The following is a 17,905-nucleotide window of genomic DNA, read 5'->3' on the forward strand; positions in this document are numbered from 1 at the left end:
GATTCTGTCTAAGTTCGTTCTGCTTCCGTTGTACGTGACGAGAATAGAGATAGCGGTTATAACTTCTATACCGTTTGCTGGCATTAATAAATACACGCTTGCTAGGACTATCACGAGCTTGGTTGTACTTTTATAATGCAGCAGCCCGCTTGCGTTTCAGCGCACGAAGACGAGGACTAGACCATGGCGGTTTCAGCCGTACTTTTGGTTTAGGTACGTATTGACGAAAGAGTGACAAGAGTGTTGGCTAAAAAAACGTACAGCTTCATTCACATCGCCATGCTCCAAACAGGACCAGTCTAAACATTAGTGATACGTTGCCATAGTTATTTGGGAACATCGGGCAACAGTTTGAAACAAGTTGCATAGCACATGTTGCTATCTAAACGCTTCTTCACGCAAATTTGCGGTTTTCAATTACGCGGACGAATCATATCCTTCATGTAAAAGGCGCTCCTACATATTCTTTTGTTCTGTCTTTAGATTGGTTAAGTATCTATAGTTTTATCCGAAAAGTTTCATTGAGCGAGCAAGTAGTGGCCATCCCTACCTACAAGCGGCGCTGCACTGCACGATAGTTTACGAAACGAAGGTGCACAGCGTGAAAAGGCAACTGACGGTCACGTTAAATGCGATTGTTTTTAAGTAAAATTTACTGTATTTGAAGGGTGAACGAGACTGCAAAACATGTATTGATAGTGGAATTATCCGAATGTTTATCATACACATTTGAAATAACGCAGTTTCCGAAGCTAAAAGTGTGGCATAGAAATAAACGATTAGCCATGCCTACCTAGGGTTGCCAAGTGGCCGGTTTTTGGCCGGCCCGACCGGTTTTTCACTTGCAAAGCCGGTGGCCGGTCAATCCAGCAAAAAGGCCGGTTTTCCGACGTATGAAGCCGGATTTGTACTTTTTGCCTAGTTTGTTAAATTTTCTGATTAATTTATTACCAATCCTGAACAGTGGATCATTGAAGATACCTAGTTTTGCAGTGATAATACCTTGCTTCTGGCGGTAATATACATTAAATTGTCCACTAGCACCAGAAGCAAGTAGTTGTCACTCAAAAACTAGCTATCTTCAATAATTTACGCAGGAAACTGTCTAACGCACTGTCTTACGCATTACAGACAAATCCTCTAATATGCTGCCACAACCCCCCCCCCCCCCCCGCATTTTTTTAAGGCGGCCGGTTTTTGTAATTTTCAGACTTGGCAACCCTATGCCTACCGGATCGGATCAGCTCAGATCGGAAAACGTGTGGTGGCAAACTCGATGGAAGCGATGGAGAGCCATCTGCCGATTACTAGTGGTAAACTGTGGAGCAGTTCTCACAGCATTGCGTTCAATTCAAGATTCATATTGGAATCGAATTCGAAGATTTTCACATCGTTTTACACTTGGTTTTACTTGCTGGGCAGGCTGTGGTATCAAATTCACGTTTTCTGGTGAACATTTCGCAGGTTGCGAGCGGGTGCTGATTGAACAGCTGGAACCCCGCAAACTCGGCATCGTAGCTCTGCAGGAAATCTGTCGCAAAGGAGAGAAGGTATGGAAGATACGTGGCGGAAAGGCCCAGTTTTACCAGAGCGGTGGCGCTACCAACGAACTGGGAACGGGCTTTGTAGTGCTGGGCGGAATGCAGGATCGCGTGATAGATTGGAAGGCGATCAACGAGAGAATGTGTGTATTGAGGATAAAGGGCCGTTTCTTCAATTATAGCATCATTAACGTGCACTGCCCGCACGAAGGTAGACCCGACGATGAGAAAGAAGCGTTCTACGCGAGGCTGGAGGCTACGTACGACAGTTGCTCGTCACGGGACATCAAGATCGTCATCGGGGATATGAACGCCCAGGTCGGTAGGGAAGAAATGTATAGACCGGTGGTAGGACCCCATAGCCTGCACACCGACACAAACGATAACGGCCAACGATGTATAAACTTCGCAGCTTCCCGAGGCCTGGTGATCCGAAGTACCTTTTTCCCGCGCAAGGATATCCACAAAGCCACCTGGAGATCACCTGACCAACGTACAATGAACCAAATTGACCACGTTCTCATAGAGGGCCGGTTCTTCTCTAACATCACGAACGTACGCTCCCGTCGGGGTGCGGATATTGATTCTGACCATTACCTAGTAGCAGTACATGTGCGCTCAAAGCTGTCCACCGTATACCGGACACGTCAAAGCCGCCCTCCTCGGCTGAACATCAGGCAGCTAGATAACCCACAAGCTGCCGAGAACTACGCGCGAGTACTGAATGAGGCACTGCCTTCTTCCGAGGAGTTAGGTGCTTCAAACCTCGAAGACGGTTGGGGCAGAATACGCTCGGCCATCGGAGAGGCCGCTACCGCGGCACTAGGTATTGAGCCTCGGAGTACACAAAATGATTGGTTTGATGGGGAATGCCAACAAGCGGTGGAGGAGAAAAAAAACGCTTGGAAAAATTATCTAAGTATTGCCACTAGAGAGAACCTGGCCAAGTACCGACGAGCTAGGAACCAGTTGACCACGATCCTGAGGAGAAAAAAGCGCCAAAAGGAGGACAGAGATCGTGAAGAATTAGAACAACTATTCCGAGCTAATGACACGCGCAAGTTTTATGAGAAGGTGAACCAAACTCGGAAGGGCTACACACCGAAACCTGACATGTGTAGGGACGAGGGAGGGAATCTAATTACAAACGAGCGCGAGGTGGTCGACAGGTGGAAGCAGTTCTTCGATGAACACCTCAATGGCGAAGTCGCAGAAGGAGGCGGAACGGAAATTAACCTAGGAGCGCCCATGGAAGATAGTGATATCCTAGCACCTGATCTCCAAGAAGTCAAACGAGAAATCAGGTTGCTGAAGACCAATAAAGCCGCTGGGAAGGACCGCCTACCGGCAGAGCTTTATAAACATGGCGGGGAAACGCTAGCAAAGGCTCTACACTGGGTTATTTCGAGGATTTGGGAGGAGGAAAAGCTACCGGAGGAATGGATGGAAGGAGTGGTTTGTCCCATCTACAAAAAGGGTGATCGGCTAGACTGCTGCAACTATCGTGGTATTACGTTGGTAAACGCCGCCTACAAGGTACTCTCCCAGATCCTGTTACGCCGGCTGTCACCGATAGCACAAGGTTTCGTAGGGAATTATCAGGCGGGTTTCATGGGGGCTCGCGCAACTACGGACCAAATGTTTACTATCCGACAGATCTTGCAGAAATGTCGGGAGTATAACGTGCCCACGCATCACATCTTTATCGATTTCAAAGCAGCATACGATACAGTCGATCGAGACAAGCTATGGCAGATAATGCACGAATACGGTTTTCCGGACAAACTGACGCGACTGATCAGAGCTACATTGGATCGAGTGATGTGTTTCGTACGCATCTCTGGGACACTCTCGAGTCCCTTCGAGACGCGACGAGGGTTGAGACAAGGTGACGGTCTATCCTGCATGCTGTTCAACATCGCTCTTGAGGGGGTGATCCGACGAGCGGGCATTGAAACGAGAGGCACGATTTTTACCAAGAGTAGCCAACTTCTAGGCTTTGCAGATGACTTCGATATCATAGCCAGGAACTTTGCGACGGCGGAGGCAATCTACGCCAGACTGAAAGCGGAGTCTAGGAGAATTGGGCTAAAAATAAATGCGTCGAAGACCAAATACATGAAAGGAAGAGGCTCAAAGGAAACAAATGCGCGCCTCCCACGGACGGTAACCGTTGACGGCGACGAACTAGAAGTGGTAGAAGAGTTCGTGTATTTGGGATCGCTGGTGACCGCGGACAACAACACTAGTAAGGAGATCCAGCGGCGCATCCAAGCGGGAAATCGGGCCTACTTTGCCCTTCGTAAAACGCTACGATCAGGAAGCATACGCCGCCGCACGAAGCTAACAATGTACAAAACCATTATTAGACCAGTAGTTCTTTATGGACTTGAAGCCGTGACGCTGCTTACGGAGGACATACGCGCCCTTGCCGTGTTTGAGCGGAAAGTGCTGCGGACGATATTTGGCGGAGTACAAACTGAAAGCGGAGAGTGGCGGAGGCGTATGAATCACGAGCTACAGGCACTGCTTGGGGAGACTCCCATCGTACATCTAGCGAAAGTTAGCAGGCTACGGTGGGCCGGACACGTCGTAAGGATGCCGGACGACAGTGCGACGAAAACGGTCCTCTTCAACAACCCCACCGGCACCAGGAACAGGGGGGCCCAACGTGCACGATGGCTCGACCAGGTCGAAAGCGATTTGCGACTTCTGAGACGACTAGGAAATTGGCGACGAGTGGCCCAAGACCGAGTTGAATGGAGACGAGTGCTTGAAACAGCACGAGCCACCCCGGCTCTATGCTGCTGAAGAAGAAGAAGAAGGTGAACATTTTCGTCCTATGTGTGCTGTGCTGTGCTGTGAAGTTTTTATCTATAATCTGAGATTTTCATGTGATTTTTCATAGTGTAAGCTTAGTGTTATTTGTGCTTTTAATACTAATCGGCTCATGCTTGCATACCGCTCAACCAGATAGCGTAAAATTGGTAAGGGAAAGTGGTTTTATTCCGTGAAGAAAAACGGTCATTCAGTGTCAGCAAATAGCGGATTAATGTCAGCATCGTCCCCATCTTTCTGGATTAGGTTCTCACGAAGTTGGTAAGTAGGGGAAGGGCGGTAAAGACGGACACCTTAAGGTCAAGAGTCAATATCTACTCAAATATAACTGTATTGATTGCAATTTTCATACAAACTGAAACTTTAAGTCTCTGTCTAATAAAGTTACAGCGTGTACTAGAAAATTTCTTCCAAAATTTATACTTTTTTTAATATTATAAACATTATGTATAAATCAGAGTTTCTGCGCATGGGCGGGAAAGACGGACACTTGATATGGGAAAGACGGACACTCGCGAAAAGGTGTCACGCGCCGACGAATTATCAGTATTAAGAATGATTAACATGTTTTATCATGTATTTAGGAAAGAATTGGCTTGGGAAAACCCCCTACCCAATTCCCCCTTTGAGCGAGGAAATAAAATGGTTCCCTTTTATAATCTTTAATATTTTAATTGGTGATGAATTAATCGTTTCTAAAAGTTGGCCTATTCCAACTGTTAAATGACTTCTGGATACTTTTACATGTATAATATGCAAGTATTTGCAATTTAAATCGTTGTTAGGCAAAATGAATACGGAATCTTTGTGTCCGTCTTTCCCTACCTTCGGGTGTCCGTCTTTCCCGACTTGGATACCATTTTTTCAAACTTTAATAACTTTTTACTGAATATTCAAAAATTCACTAGATTTCCAATGGACATTCAGTGAAGGGTCAAACTAACGTAATGTCGTCGATATAGCACGAAAGTATTGCTTTTTAACGATTTATCAGCTATTTTCTTCACACACAAAATTACATCGGTTAGCGTATGTAGCCTTTTTTTCTTTGTTTTGCTTATAAATTTGACAGCTGCGCTGCTAGAAATCGGCAGTTTAATTCAAAAGTGTTTATTCAGTCTATAGAAACATTTCCCATCATTGGTTTGCTTCAAAAAATTATTGTTTATGAAATATGATAAGTGTCCGTCTTTCCCGCAGTGTCCGTCTTTACTGCCCTTCCCCTACACTTTTTTCTGTTTGCAGGTGTTTTACTATAAAGGACATACTAATGCTTTTTCGAAAAGTTTTATCAGTATATACCGATTTTATCAGTTTTTTACCGAAAAAAGCGTGAACGTCTGTGTCTATAATGGCACGAACGAGAGGCTCACGTAGGACTACGAATTCAGGTTCAATACGACAATTTTGGAAATATTTGTCACGCAAATTTTTAATTTAGTGTATTGCACTAAATGTTCTCCAACATTCTTAAAAATTTGATACAAGTAGACAAGTTCAAATTTTCTGAATGCCCGTGCTATCTATTTTACCCGTTTCTTAGAGTTTGTAGTTCTAACTAGAGTTTTATCAGATCGCAATCACACTCCTCCTGTCAACTTTAAGTAACTGGCCTGAAACGACTGTTAACTGACTTAAGGATATTGCTCTTTGTTTTGAGCAAGATACTTGTCATTGGACGCACAACTTACGGTTGAACGAAAGAAAATAATCTGGGTTATCATCTACCACTGGTTCACAATCGCCAATTTCCTTAAAAATAATAGCTATATAAGAACTATTCATGGTGACAGGTTGATTTGAAATTTAACTGCCTTTCGACTAACATATGAAAAACGAGTTAAAATTATGGCAGTTAAAATATCATCAATTAGCTAACGTCCTCTGCACATTAATAGTTAATTTTGACACTCTGATTAGCAGTTATTTCATACTTGACAGCAATACAATCGAAACCATGTAAACAATTGCATTCTACTAATTGTAAACCAACGAATTAAACGCCCAAAACCTATTTTCGGATCAGACATACGCTCATTTTTCCTTTAATAATTTTAAATTATTTTGAAAATTACTGAATCACGTCACATGCATGAATATCCCGTTAGCCTCTTTTTTATGTAAAACATCAGTTTTGAATATATTCATTCTTCTTCTTCAGCAGCATAGAGCCGGATGGCTCGTGCTGTTTCAGGCACTCGTCTCCATTCAACTCGGTCTTGGGCCACTCGTCGCCAATTTCCTAATCGTCTCAGAAGCCGCAAATCGCTTTCGACCTGGTCGAGCCATCGTGCACGTTGGGCCCCCTGTTCCTGGTGCCGGTGGAGTTGTTGAAGAGGACTATTTTCGTCGCACTGACGTCCGGCATCCTTACGACGTGTCCGGCGCACCGTAGCCTGCTAACTTTCGCTAGATGTACGATAGGAGTCTCCCCAAGCAGTGCCTGTAGCTCGTGATTCATACGCCTCCGCCACTCTCCGCTTTCAGTTTGTACTCCGCCAAATATCGTCCGCAGCACTTTCCGCTCAAACACGGCAAGGGCGCGTATGTCCTCCGTAAGCAGCGTCACTGCTTCAAGTCCATAAAGAACTACTGCTCTAAAAAGGGCTTTGTACATTGTTAGCTTCGTGCGGCTGCGTATGCTTCCTGATCGTAGCGTTTTACGAAGGGCAAAGTAGGCCCGATTTCCCGCTTGGATGCGCCGCTGGATCTCCTTACTAGTGTTGTTGTCCGCGGTCACCAGCGATCCCAAATACACGAACTCCTCTACCACTTCTAGTTCGTCGCCGTCAACGGTTACCGAACGTGGGAGGCGCGCGTTTGTTTCCTTTGAGCCTCTTCCTTTCATGTATTTTGTCTTCGACGCATTTATATTTAGCCCAATTCTCCTAGACTCCGTTTTCAATCTGGCGTAGATTGCCTCCGCCGTCGCAAAGTTCCTGGCAATGATATTGAAGTCATCTGCAAAGCCTAGAAGTTGGCTATTCTTGGTAAAAGTCGTGCCTCTCGTTTCGATGCCCGCTCGTCGGATCACCCCCTCAAGAGCGATGTTGAACAGCAGGCAGGATAAACCGTCACCTTGTCTCAACCCTCGCCGCGTCTCGAAGGGGCTCGAGAGTGTCCCAGAGATGCTTACGAAACACATCACTCGATCCAATGTAGCTCTGATCAGTCGCGTCAGTTTGTCCGGAAAACCGTATTGGTACATTATCTGCCATAGCTAGTCTCGATAGACTGTATCGTATGCTGCTCTGAAATTGTACTTCCGGCATTACTGCAAAATCTGTCGGATAGTAAAAATTTGGTCCGCAGTTGCGCGAGCCCCCATGAAACTCGCCTGATAATTCCCTACGAAACCTTGTGCTATCGGTGACAACCGGCGTAGCAGGATCTGGGAGAGTACCTTGTAGGCGGCGTTTACCAGTACGTAATACTAGCCGATCACCCTTTTTGTAGATGGGTCTATTCCTCCTCCTTTGCTAGCGTTTCTCCGCCATGTTTATTAAACTCTACCGGTAGGCGGTCCTTTCCAGCGGCTTTATTGGTCTTCAGCAGCCCGATTTCTCGTTTGACTTCTTGGAGATCAGGTGCTAGGACATTACTATCTTCCATGGGCGCTCCTAGGTTAATTTCCGTTCCGCCTCCTTCTGCGACTTCGCCATTGAGGTGTTCATCGAAGAACTGCTTCCATCTGTCGACCACCTCGCGCTCGTTTGTAATTAGATTCCCTCCCTCGTCCCTACACATGTCAGGTTTCGGTGTGTAGCCCTTCCGAGTTTGGTTCACCTTCTCATAAAACTTGCGCGTGTCATTAGCTCGGAATAGTTGCTCTAATTCTTCACGATCTCTGTCCTCCTTTTGGCGCTTTTTTCTCCTCAGGATCTTGGTTAACTGGTTCCTAGCTCGTCGGTATTTGGCCAGGTTTTCTCATGTGGCAATACTTAGATAATTTTTCCAAGCACTTTTTTTCTCCTCCACCGCTTGTTGGCATTCCCCATCAAACCAATCATTTTGTGTACTCCGAGGCTCAATACCTAGTGCCTCTCCGATGGCCGAGCGTATTCTGCCCCAACCGTCTTCGAGGTTTGAAGCGCCTAACTCCTCGGAAGAAGGCAGTGCCTCATTCAGTAATCGCGCGTAGTTCTCGGCAGCTTGTGGGTTATCTAGCTGCCTGATGTTCAGCCGAGGAGGGCGGCTTTGACGTGTCCATGTACTGCTACTAGGTAAAGGTCAGAATCAATATCCGCACCCCGACGGGAGCGTACGTTCGTGATGTTAGAGAAAAACCGGCCCTCCATGAGAACGTGGTCAATTTGGTTCCTTGTACGTTGGTCAGGTGATCTCCAGGTGGCTTTGTGGATATCCTTGCGCAGGAAAAAGGTGCTTCGCATCACCAGGCCTCGGGAAGCTGCAAAGTTTATACATCGTTGGCCGTTATCGTTTGTGTCGGTGTGCAGGCGATGGGGTCCTACCACCAGTCTATACATTCCTTCACTACCGACCTGGGCGTTCATATTCCCGATGACGATCTTGATGTCTCGTGACGAGCAGCTATCGTACGTTGCCTCCAGCCTCGCGTAGAATGCTTTTTTCTCATCGTCGGGTCTCCCTTCGTGCGGGCAGTGCACGTTAATGATGCTATAATTGAAGAAACTGCCCTTTATTCTCAATACACACTTCCTCTCGTTGATCGCCTTCCAATCTATCACGCGATCCTGCATTTCGCCCAGCACTACAAAGCCCGTTCCCAGTTCGTTGGTAGCGCCACCGCTCTGGTAAAACTGGGCCTTTTCGCCACGGATCTTCCATGCCTTCTCTCCTTTGCGACAAATTTCCTGCAGAGCTCCGACGCCGAGTTTGCGGCGTTCAAGCTGTTCAATCAGCACCCGCTCGAAACCTGCGAAATTTAGCGATCTGCAGTTCCAAGTACCGAGTCTCCATTCTCCGTCCTTATTCCGTCGCCTAGTTCGATGCCGAATCTTCCGCTCCGAATTTGCTTGAATTTTGTATTTTTTTTAAATTTAGGTATGTAGCCGTACTGGGGCAACACTACCGAGTCTTGCGAAGGGGCTGCCATCTTATAGTGCCGAGACTCACTATGAAGATCGCTGTCGCTTATTGGGCCTCAAGATCTTAGACCCGGGATGGAAAAAGTCATTCACTCAAGTGAGCATCGCTGATTTACGATCATAAGCTGTCGAAGGCAAAAAGATTACTTAGATTAAACCACGAAAATCCATTAATTATTGGCAGAGCAATTAGCGTTCAAAAGCTTTCATATTTTCGTTACGCTCACATTTTGTTAATTTCTTTGAATGACACCCTATCCCAAACTTTGCCGTAAGACGCAGTCCTTGACGTCCTTGCAATATGTTTCAAACTAATTTCAAAAATCTAACGAACTTGACCTAAAAAGTGATGTTGTGGTCCCACAAGGAACACTAGAATAACAGTAATTAGCAGGATCAGGATAAGAATTGTGAGCGATAGCCAAGCTGTCAAGCCACCCACAGAGGCGGAAGCTAAGAAGGTAATCAGGCTGCTGGCAATGACGATATCCCGGCTGAACTTCTAAAGGTGAGAAGAGAGCGGTAAAACCGAAACATTCGTCAAGATATGAGCGGGAGCCTGAGCCCGTATTCTGTTCTATAGACTGAGACCGTTAGCGGAGTCCTTCAGCGACGAGTACCAAGCTGGCCAAACGTGAGGGTCGCTCCACGAAGAATCAGATGTTTTTCCTGTGCCAGTTAGTAGACAAGTTCAAAGAGGACAACATGCAGGTTCATCACGTGTTTGTGGACTTTAAAGTACGGCGTACGATTCAGTAAAACACATTGAGCTGTGGCGCATTATGCTAGAACATGATTTTCCGAAGAAACTAGTTAAGCTGTTTCGTGCGACGATGTATGGGTCAAAAGCATGCGATAGAATGACGAATGAGACCTCAGCCGCTTCCGTGACGTTAAACGGACTGAAGCAAGGGAATTCACTGTAGACTGTTATTCAACAGGCCTTTGGAAAGCGCAATACGAAGAGCAAACGTGGAAGGAAACGCTCCACGCTTGTCAGCCTTAGGGTGCCATCACTCTCCAGTCACCCCTAACATCCGCTGTTCTAGCATTCTCGTTAACAGTGCTCATCCTACGAGTGTGGTCTCTCATCCGGCATCCTTGCAACGAGGCCAGCCCACTGTAATTCAGCTAAACGAAATGAGCTGTGGCAAGGGAGAGAATGATTGTACGTTTTTCGACGAAACTGGTTACAAAGAAATGTCACGTGCTTCTGGTTTTATGCATGAAAACGTTATCCGGCAAATTGACCTTACATCTGAGGAAGAGGCTTTTAGGCCTTTTTGGGGCGCATCATTAATAAAACTCGAATAAAACAAAGTACAGGAAACGTGAAAGTGTTGGTCATTGGCTCGCGATATGTCACTTGACTGCAATAACGAAGTCGGTTGAAATATTGTTGAGACGAATGGAAACCAGCGCAAAGCTAGGGTAATTTTCGGAATATTTCAAAAGCTGATAAACTCAAATGACGTTTTACAGGTGTTAAACTTTGTTTTTCCTTTATTTTTCCTCTTTCTTTTTGTTTTGGGTTCGCTATCCAAAAGAATAAAAAATTATTTACACAGTCAACTTGAAGATCACCCTCTGCAGCAGGGTTGAATGAATCGAACGAAACTAGAGCGAATTGCAGAATTTGGTGTTCGACTCGAACAGAATAAACTGGTATCGTACAAGTTAACGTATCATATAGTAGGAAAAGGTTAAATGACTAAACGTATGTTACAGGTTTTCTACACGGAACGATACTATACACTATATGATGATGGTTGGTTAGGAGCGACTAACCGAGTTTTGGTCGTATTTTTTGCGACACTAAAATAATTCCAAAATATCATTGAGTAGAAGGTAGAGAAAAAAAAACAACAGCTTACAACGATTTTTTGTTCGTTTCGTTTTAAAATAGTTTCCCACATTCTGAAATGGCACCAAAATTCTTCATCAACCTGTGTTGTACACCTGTTGTACAACGACGAAAGGCCTGGAACTGGGAGTGACGACGACTGCACAGTTCTTCACGTCTCTTCGCTACCTTATTAAAAATCAGATAATTTCCTAACAATAAATAACTAGAATATTTAAGGCATCTTTTTGTTCTCATGTTTTTCTTGTTCGACTTAGCAACTATTATTAAAGTTTGATTTTTCTCCTCTTGTTTTTTTTTGTTCGGTTGTCAATTTCAAAACGTGTAAATATTGCATCTGAACTTGCTTCTTTTCGGGCTGGGTAGTCGGACGTTGATTCGTTCTGCTCCGATTGCGTAGGTGTAATTTGATTGCACTATCGAAGAGAGACGGGCAGAGTTGACCGGAGCACGGTGGTGGTGGCGGGGTCAAACTCAAATTCAAATTCAATTGACTAGTTAGCTCAAGTTTTGTCCTGTACTGATCAGGTCAGGTGACCGAAACTTGCTTAAAAATCAACGTGCAACATCGCGATGATGAATGGTTTGTGTGTGTGTGCGTGTGTCTGTTAAATGTCAGTACTACGGGAGTTTACCACCAGGTGGCTCTCCAAAAAGTTAGTGAATCAGTGAGGTTAAAATGAGCGATGATGGAGAGACTGGACGCTGCTACCAGAAAGTCTAGTTGGGTATTGCTTTACTACTCAGTGGTGGCAGGTTTCGCTATCAGTGAAGTTTTAATAGTACATCTATTATCAGTTAAGCATGATTTGTGGAGATGCTTTCCCCCTTAATTAACTCGTTTTTGTTTTGAACATTCGCGCGCAAAGTTGAGATTCAATACGGTTTGCTGCCCCCGGGGTGACAATAAATTATACTTAAGTTGTACAAAAGTCAAAATACAATTCGATGTTGGGCAGCGCAAAAAAAAACTAAAGCTCTGCTCTTGGGAAACCAGAGAAAAATCTCATCAAACTAACTGTCCGACAGTTACGGCACCCTCTGGCGGCGGCTGGTTCGTTACCGTTGATCAGTTTCTAAGCGTTTCGATTGATTTACGTTTATTTTCTCTCGTTTTCGAGCAGAAATTGGCATTTCACTAGAACCTTCTCATTTCAGTTACTCTTTCATAGGTGTTCATCGCCGTGATAGTTTCCGTTCCGGTTCAGTGGTTGTCGCTCCTGCGAGTCTGTCGGTCGATTTCGCTTGAAGAAACCACACTGAAAAGTGGAAAAACAAAATTAATAAAATCCGGTAATGAAGCTGGCTTTCGAGGCGATTCCAACCTTCGACAGCAGATAGATCAACAGCAGCAGGATGATCGTACCGGCGACGGCTGCCAGCACGACGATCCACAGTGGAATCACGTCCGGCTTCGGAGTCGGTTCCGGCGTTGCGACAACCTGAATTTCGTTCGTCTTCAGTGGCATTTCCTTCGGCCGGCCGATGTACGGCAGTCCGGTGACACGAGCCACCGTCATCGTGGAAAAGTTGATCGCCGTTCCGGCGGATATTTTGTGCAACGTGTGTGCCACCACCCGCGCACGTAGCCCGATGTAGGCGATGTCCTTGTCGCCGATTGGACCGGCCAAACAGCGTATGATGGCACAGCGGGTCGCGCGGCACTGCAGTGCCTCGTTCAGTGCGCGGTCGTTTTCGTCTTCCACCGCGATGACCTGACGCCGCTGGCGTCGATCAAAGTGCTGGTAGTGTTTGAACCGTTGATCGATGTTGTCGTGGCCTTGGTTCGGGTTCAATCGTGAATTGTGATAAGCTAAAATCGATATAGCATTAGAAAGAAAACTTAAGCCTGTAGCGCAATGATAAACTTACTCGCTCCATATGATCCATGGGATCCGTGCTGATCATCATAACCATCGTCATTATCTCCGTCGTACTCGTCAACGTAGTCTTCACCATCTTCTTCGTTGAGGATTCCACCGTAGGCAGCACTCGAATGGTGCTGCGTGTATTCACTCTGACTTCCTCCACCACCACCCGCAGCATGCTGCTGGCTGGTGCTCGATCCGGACCAGTGCGAGGAGCTCGACTGTGATCTACTAGAAGATGTTGCCGAGGACGACGACGATTGCTGACGCTCTTCCTGACCGGAGGCTTGGCCTCCATGTGTGCTGCCTTCTCGGGATGCTGTGGTGGAAGCGCTTTCGGCAGTAGCAGTCCGTCCGGCACCGGTCCTTCGGATTTCATCGTCAACATTCTGGCGATTGAGTGTTCCCAAATTTAACGTAACAGATTGGAACCCATCGCGGCCTTGCGCTGCACGCTCCAGAGCGGGCATTCCCGTGATCAGATCTGGCCGAGCGGCTTCGCCGTCCTGTTGGCTCTTCATTCGACGGCGGGTTCCTCCACCCGCTGCGCTGGATTCTTCGCCTGCGGCGATGTTGCCCTGCATCCGGGCGTGTGTTCGTGAACTCAACCGGGAGATGTCCTGGTTGACGTCGTCGGTGTGGGAAGATTCACTCTTGTAGATTTCCGATCCGCGACCGGAGGACGATGCGCTGCCATACCCGGACGATAATACGTGAGACGTTGAGGACGATGACGAAGAGGATGAGGACGAACCGGAACTTGTGGAAAATGAAAACAAATAAATTAGTTTTTGTGCTGAATCAATCTACGTTGTTGGGGATTCACTGGCGAGCCCAGGTCCTTAGCTTCTGTTCAAAAAGTGTGAAAACAAGGACAAATCTGAAAAAGTTTTTTGTATCGAAATTGTTTGTTATGAATGACTTGGGCTGAATAAATCTCTTCTCCCCATCTCGCTTTTCCCACTGGCTCCCTCTTTTCTCTCAATCCCACTCCTTCGAATCTCTGTCTCATATCTCCACTCATTCTCTCTTTTTGAAATCACACACTCCTATCTCTCGCTGACTCATGTCTAATCTCTTACTATCTCTCTCTTTCCCTTTTTCTGGTCCGTCCGGATTAGGACCACTAACGTGTCCAGGCATAATGGAAAAAATTGCCCAATTTGGTTCCATTTGCTTAATTAGTTCTCGAGTTATGAGGAAATTTGTATTTCATTTGTATGGAAGCCCCCATCTAGGAGGGGAGAGGGATCTCTAACCATTATAAGAACCTTCCCCGGTCCCAAAAACCCCAGCATACAAATTTCCACGCCAATCGGTTCCGTAGTTTCCGAGTTTATGAGGTACATACAGGTACCTTATATAAACTTAAAATTAAAATAGAACTTCCACTTGAAATCAAACATAAATTGGATATAAATTGAACTTGAGATCATGGTAGGAATCGAACATGCATTTGAAGTTGACATTGAACATTAAATTAGTCTTGAATTTGGACTATTTTAAAATAACATTTTACTTTAAACCGGATATGTTTCAAACGGTCACAAACTTCCCACGTTAAACCTGTTTTCTGTTCTGTTTTGTCTCTTTTTCATTCCTATTTTTTCACTTTTTGTTTCATTTTCATTCCTTTTCTGTACCGTTTTCCTTTTTTTCTGTCCCGTGTTTCCTGTTTCAATGGTCCTTTTTTCTTCCGGTTCTTTCTATTTTTTTTATTTTCAGTCTTGTTTTTCCTCATGCTTTTCTCTCGTTTTTTTTCTTGTATTTTCCTTCTCGTTTTCAATCCCTGCTCCAATTCCAAATTTTTCCAACTCTTTTTGTCTGCTTTACTTCTCGTTTTTCGTCTTCGTCGCCGCCGTTTTCCTCTTTTTGATGCCTCGTCATTTTATTCTGTTTTTGGCTCCCGTTTCCGTTTTTTACATTCCGTTCTCCCTTTTTTTCTAAATTAGTTTTTCCTTATATTTCTTTATTTTCTGTCTCAATTTCCCGTTTTTTGTCCCATGTTTGCTCCTTGTATTCCCCGTTTTTATCGTTTTCTTTATCAGTTTTCTTTCTCCTCTTTCATTATTCTTCTTTTCCTTTTTGGTTTCTCTTGTTTTCTGTTCCGTATTCCCTTTCGTTTCGCTTCGCCGTTCGTTTTTTCCTTTTTTCTGCTAACCATTTTCTCTTTGTCTGTACCTTTTCTTTTCTTTTCCTGTCCTATTTTCAAGACGTTTTTCCGAGTCGTGAATGAACTCTTTCGTTGCTCCTCTTTTCTTGTCTCATTCGCTAGCATTTTTAATCCTTCATGATTTGTTGTTCGGCCCCGAGTTTTCGTCTTTTCTGCGTTTTTAACTTTTTTTCCATTCCGTTTTTCGATTGTTAGTCGTTCTTTTTCTTCTCCTTCATCTGTTCCGTTCTTCCTTCTATTTTCATTTTTCGAAGGTGCTGCTTTTGCTCCTTTTGCGTTTTTCTCATCCCGTTTGTTTTATGTGGTTTAAAATCGGACTTCTAATTGATTGGACATTGTTTTATGTGGTTTAAAATCGTATTTTTTTAACCCTTTTGTCTCTTTTACTTCTCATTTTTCGTCTTCGTCGCCGCTGTTTTTCCCTTTTGTATGCCTCGTCATTTTATCCTATTTTTGGCTCCCTTTTTTCTCCTTCCTCTCGGGTTTCTTTTTTTTATTACCCGTTTCCGTCTATTTTCATTCTGTTCTACCTTTTTCTTCAATCAGTTTTTCTTATTTTTCTTCATTTTCTGTCTCATTTCCCGTTTTTTGTCCCATGTTTGCTCCTGGTATGCCCCGTTTGATCTGCTTTCCTCGCTTTTCTCGTTTCCTCTATCGGTTTTCTTTTTTTTATCTCATTATTCTTTGGTCCCTTTTATCCCCATTATCCCTTTTGGTTTCCCTTGTTTTCTGTTCCGTTTTCCCTTTCGTCTCATTTCTCCTTTCGTTTTTCCTTTTTTCTGCCAACCATTTTCTCTTTCTCTAGTAGGTTTTTTATTCGCTCGTCGTTTCATCTGTTCTGTTCTTCCCCTTATCTTCATTTTTTGGATAAGTCCTGCTTTTCCTTCTTTTCTGTTACGTTTTCCTATTCCATTTTAATCCGGTTTGTTTTATGTGGTTTAAAATCGGTCATGTAAGGCCATTGCAAATCATATTTAAAGTTTTTGTCACCTCCCCCTTGGAAATTGGCTTGAAAAATCGGGGGCAAAAAAATAATTTGTGGGATATGAGTCAAATTTCTTTTTATAAAATCAATTGTCTGTGGGCTCAACAGTCTGAAAAACTCGAAAAATGAGTCTCCAAGTTGAATTAACGCTTCTAGCACGAAACAGAAATTCGAACAATGGAATTTCCGAAAATCGTCCAAAAAATTTTTCCTTCGTTTTTGTCTTTTTTCGTATATTTTTGCATAGAAAATAATAACGTATATATTATAAGCAAGAATAGATTCGGTTATCACGTTTAAACCTTAAATAAATATTCTTAAAATCCATGTTTTTTTTGCTCGATTAAAAAATTCACTTTGTTTTTTTTGCCCCCCCCCCCTTCAGTTGCCGAAAACCAGAAGGACAAAAACTTTATAAAATATTTGTAATGGCCTAATTGAACTTGACATTGTACATTAAATCAAATTTCAATTTGGACTAATTTGATCTTGAAATTTTACTTCGAACCGGACATGAACATGAAATTAGACACAAAGTTTTACTGGAAATTAAGTTGAAATTTATCGTCTTATTCTCTCATACGTTTCACTTTTTTTAATCTTCTGCTTTTTGTCTTTTCCAGTCATATTTTCTGTACCGTTTTCTTTTTTTTCTGTTCAGTTGTTCCTGTTTCATTGCTTCTTTTTTCTTCGCTTCCCGCTCCATTTTTTCCTATTTTCAGTCCTTTTTCCCATACTTTTTAAGCGTTTTGTGTTATTTTGTTATTTTTCTAATTCTTTTTATCTCTTTTCCTTACCGTGTTTCGTCTTTGTCTATGCAATTTTTTTTTCTTTTCGTTTTATTAGAGTGGTTTTAACCCAGAGGGTTATTCACTATACATTTTCCTACTTTTGATTTCCCGTTTTATCGTCTTTTCAGCTCTTTTGACATTCTTTTTCCTCCAGTTTTCCTTTTTTGTCTCCCGTTTTTTGTCTTTTTCTCTTCCGTGTTATCTTTTTCTTTAGTATCCTGTCTTTCCTGTTTTACTATTCTTCTTTTGGTGCTTTTTTCCGGGGTTTTGGCCCATATTTCTCCTTCTGTATTCCGCTTGACCTCTTCTCGTTTCCTCTATCAGTTTTATTTTCTGACCGCTGTTTATTCTTTCTCTATTTTTCTCTTCTGCCCATGTCTCACTTTTTATCCTTTTCCTGAATCCCAAATTTCTTCTGTTCCATTTTTCATTTTTCTTCAGTTTTTTCTCGTCTTCAGAGCCAGTTCTTCTCTTTTTTTTGTCATTCTCTGCCACTTAGTTATTTTGTTTTTTTTTCACTTCCGATTTTCGTCTTTCTCGTTTTTTAACTCTTTTTCCAATCTGTTTTTCGTTCATCAGTTTCGTATTCTCTTTTGTTATCTTTATTATTCTGATTTTTTCTCTGTGTATAATTTCTGTTTCTGTTTTCTTCTCTTTTCTTCTTTTTGTCGTCTTTTCTTTTCATTGTTTACCTTTTGTTACACCTTGTTTTGTGTTTTCCCACTACCACCCCCCCGCCCCTTCTGTCACGCTCTTTCTTTCGTTTTTTTTTCACG

The 17,905-nt window shown here is 43.8% G+C and overlaps 1 protein-coding gene across 1 annotated transcript in view; it reads right to left on the reverse strand.

Moving 5' to 3' along the window:
• Positions 1 to 10,974: 10,974 nt before the first annotated feature.
• LOC128744005 (integrin alpha-PS2) overlaps positions 10,975 to 17,905 on the reverse strand; it is a 165,378-nt gene continuing 158,447 nt past the window's right edge. Inside the window, exons 8-10 of the mRNA XM_053840744.1 lie at positions 13,185 to 13,939; positions 12,638 to 13,125; positions 10,975 to 12,571 (exon numbers count right to left, since the gene is read on the reverse strand). Coding sequence (XP_053696719.1) covers positions 12,479 to 12,571; positions 12,638 to 13,125; positions 13,185 to 13,939 — 1,336 coding nt within the window. The 3' untranslated portion in view covers positions 10,975 to 12,478. The remainder of the gene's footprint in view (positions 12,572 to 12,637; positions 13,126 to 13,184; positions 13,940 to 17,905) is intronic.

Source organism: Sabethes cyaneus, chromosome 1 (genome assembly GCF_943734655.1).
Source record: "Sabethes cyaneus chromosome 1, idSabCyanKW18_F2, whole genome shotgun sequence".
NCBI classification, from domain to species: domain Eukaryota; kingdom Metazoa; phylum Arthropoda; class Insecta; order Diptera; family Culicidae; genus Sabethes; species Sabethes cyaneus.